Genomic DNA, 1,924 nt, shown 5'->3' on the forward strand with positions numbered 1-1,924 from the left:
CACCAGCCCCTCCTTGGGAGAAAGATGGGGCTTTCTACTCCTGAAAGGGTTACCATCTCAGAAACCCACAGGGGCAGTTCTACCCTGTCCCACCGGGCACGGCCCTGAAGGCAGTGAATTTGGTGTTGGGTTTTGGTTCCCTCGGGTCTAACTTCTGGTCCTGCCACTTGACCTTGATGGTCCTTCCTGGTTTCTGAGCTCCGGCTTCCTCGTCTGTGAAACAGGTGGAGCTTGTCCAGCAATGGAACCCCGTGCCCCACCCCTGGAGGGCATTCATGCCTTTGTACTGGGTGAATCAGAGTGGGGCACAGAGTGCATGCCTGACCCCTCTCACCACCACCCCTCCATGCCACTGCTGCCCACCCTGTAGCTCGCCCAGGCCTTGCTGAGGACAGGCAAGCAGGAGCACCGGCGTGCCAGCCGACTGGCCAGCCAGGCACAGGCCACTCTCCGCAGGGCCTCCCGCCAGGTGCTGATCTCCAGAGCACACCTGCAGGAGGGAGAGGAAGCAGAGCAGGTATGCTTGTTGGAACTTCCGCCCATTTCCCCTGCCCTGCAGCCAGGAGGGGGCCGCCCATTGTTTCTCCCTCTCCCGGGAAGGTGGGTGCAGGGCTGAACGAGATGGAGCGGCAGATCCAGGAGTCGCGCCTGTCCCTGGAGGTGGACATCAAGGCTTTGTCAGAGCTCCTGGGCAGGCTGGGTAAGGAGACCCTGAGTCTGGGTTTAGATGCCTCGGGGACCTGGGGGCACCCTTGGGAGCTTTGTGCGCATGGCCCAGCCCGGGAGTAGATTTCCTCTTTGTCCTATTCTCCCCAGCCTCCCCCATCCCAAGTAGTAGTGTCCTGTGTAAGTGGGTTCACTTGGGGTAAGTCTGTGCCACCAGAGGTGTTTGTCTGGTGGGCCAGGGGCACACAGGAACCCTCCACAGCGCTGGGTAACCCGTGCATGGGTCCCCATTCCGTGAGGCAGGGTCTGAGAAAGAGATCCAGCCCATGAAGCACAACAAGGATCCAGGGTTGCCTTGGGGACCAGACTGACTGGGATTCAAGGCCTCCCTCAACACCCTGGGCAAGTCACTGCACCGCTGAGAGCCTCGTCTCCCATCTGTAACATGGGAGACACAATGAGGCAATTTAGAAAAGGCTCACTAACCTCAGCGCTTGGGGGGCACAAAAAGAAACTAAACTCACGGCCAGGGGGTCGATGCAAACACAGTCATCCTGTAGCACCGCGTAGAACTGCCCATATGGGTTTCCGAGACTGGAACTCTTTAGGGGAGTAGACAGCCCTGTCTTTTGCCTGAAGGGTGGCTCGTGGTTTAGAACCACTGACCTCAGGGTAAGCAGCCCAATTTGTAACCACAACACCACCAGGGCTCCTCCAGGGTGGTGGGAGGCTGAGTAAATAGTGAGTCTGATGGGGAGGTAGAACTCCAGCTGAAGCTTCACAGCCAGGCCCCTTCACGCCTGCCACCGCCACAGACACCCTCCAGACACCAAGTCCACTCCTGGTCACCCTCGGCCCCCTCCCATCACGGTCACCATCACCTCTGCTCCCAATCATCACCACCTCCGAGCCTGTCACCCATCTGCCAGCACCACCATTAAGTTCCAGTATGAACTCCAGAGGGCCCCTGGGGGGCCCCTGGGCCACCCCCTGGTTTGACACCTGGGGAGCCTCAAGTGAGGTGCTAATACCTGCAGGGCCAGGAGCACAGCTGCCAGGCCTGCGGGCTTTCCTGCCCCACCTGCCACCTGGCCTGCCTTCCAAGGCTGACTTCCCTGAGCCGCAGAGCTTCCTGCCCTGCCAGTGTCCTCCGGGACCCCAGCACATAGGCCGTGCTGTCACCATGGCTTATGGAGAACTGGTGAAGCAGCACGCCTGGGGACATCCCACACACTGCTCTGTGGATGCCGAAACGGAG

The 1,924-nt window shown here is 60.0% G+C and overlaps 1 protein-coding gene across 1 annotated transcript in view; it reads left to right on the forward strand.

Annotated features, from left to right (window-relative positions):
* Nucleotides 1–1,665, forward strand: part of LAMC3 (laminin subunit gamma 3) — an 86,253-nt gene extending 84,588 nt beyond the window's left edge. The window contains exons 26-28 of the mRNA XM_045288521.1: nucleotides 371–517; nucleotides 601–763; nucleotides 1,493–1,665. Coding sequence (XP_045144456.1) covers nucleotides 371–517; nucleotides 601–763; nucleotides 1,493–1,665 — 483 coding nt within the window. The remainder of the gene's footprint in view (nucleotides 1–370; nucleotides 518–600; nucleotides 764–1,492) is intronic.
* The last annotated feature ends 259 nt before the right edge of the window (nucleotides 1,666–1,924 follow it).

This window comes from Echinops telfairi, unplaced genomic scaffold (assembly GCF_000313985.2).
Source record: "Echinops telfairi isolate 266 unplaced genomic scaffold, ASM31398v2 ScPeMD7_22;HRSCAF=79, whole genome shotgun sequence".
In the NCBI taxonomy this organism is placed as follows: Eukaryota; Metazoa; Chordata; class Mammalia; order Afrosoricida; family Tenrecidae; genus Echinops; species Echinops telfairi.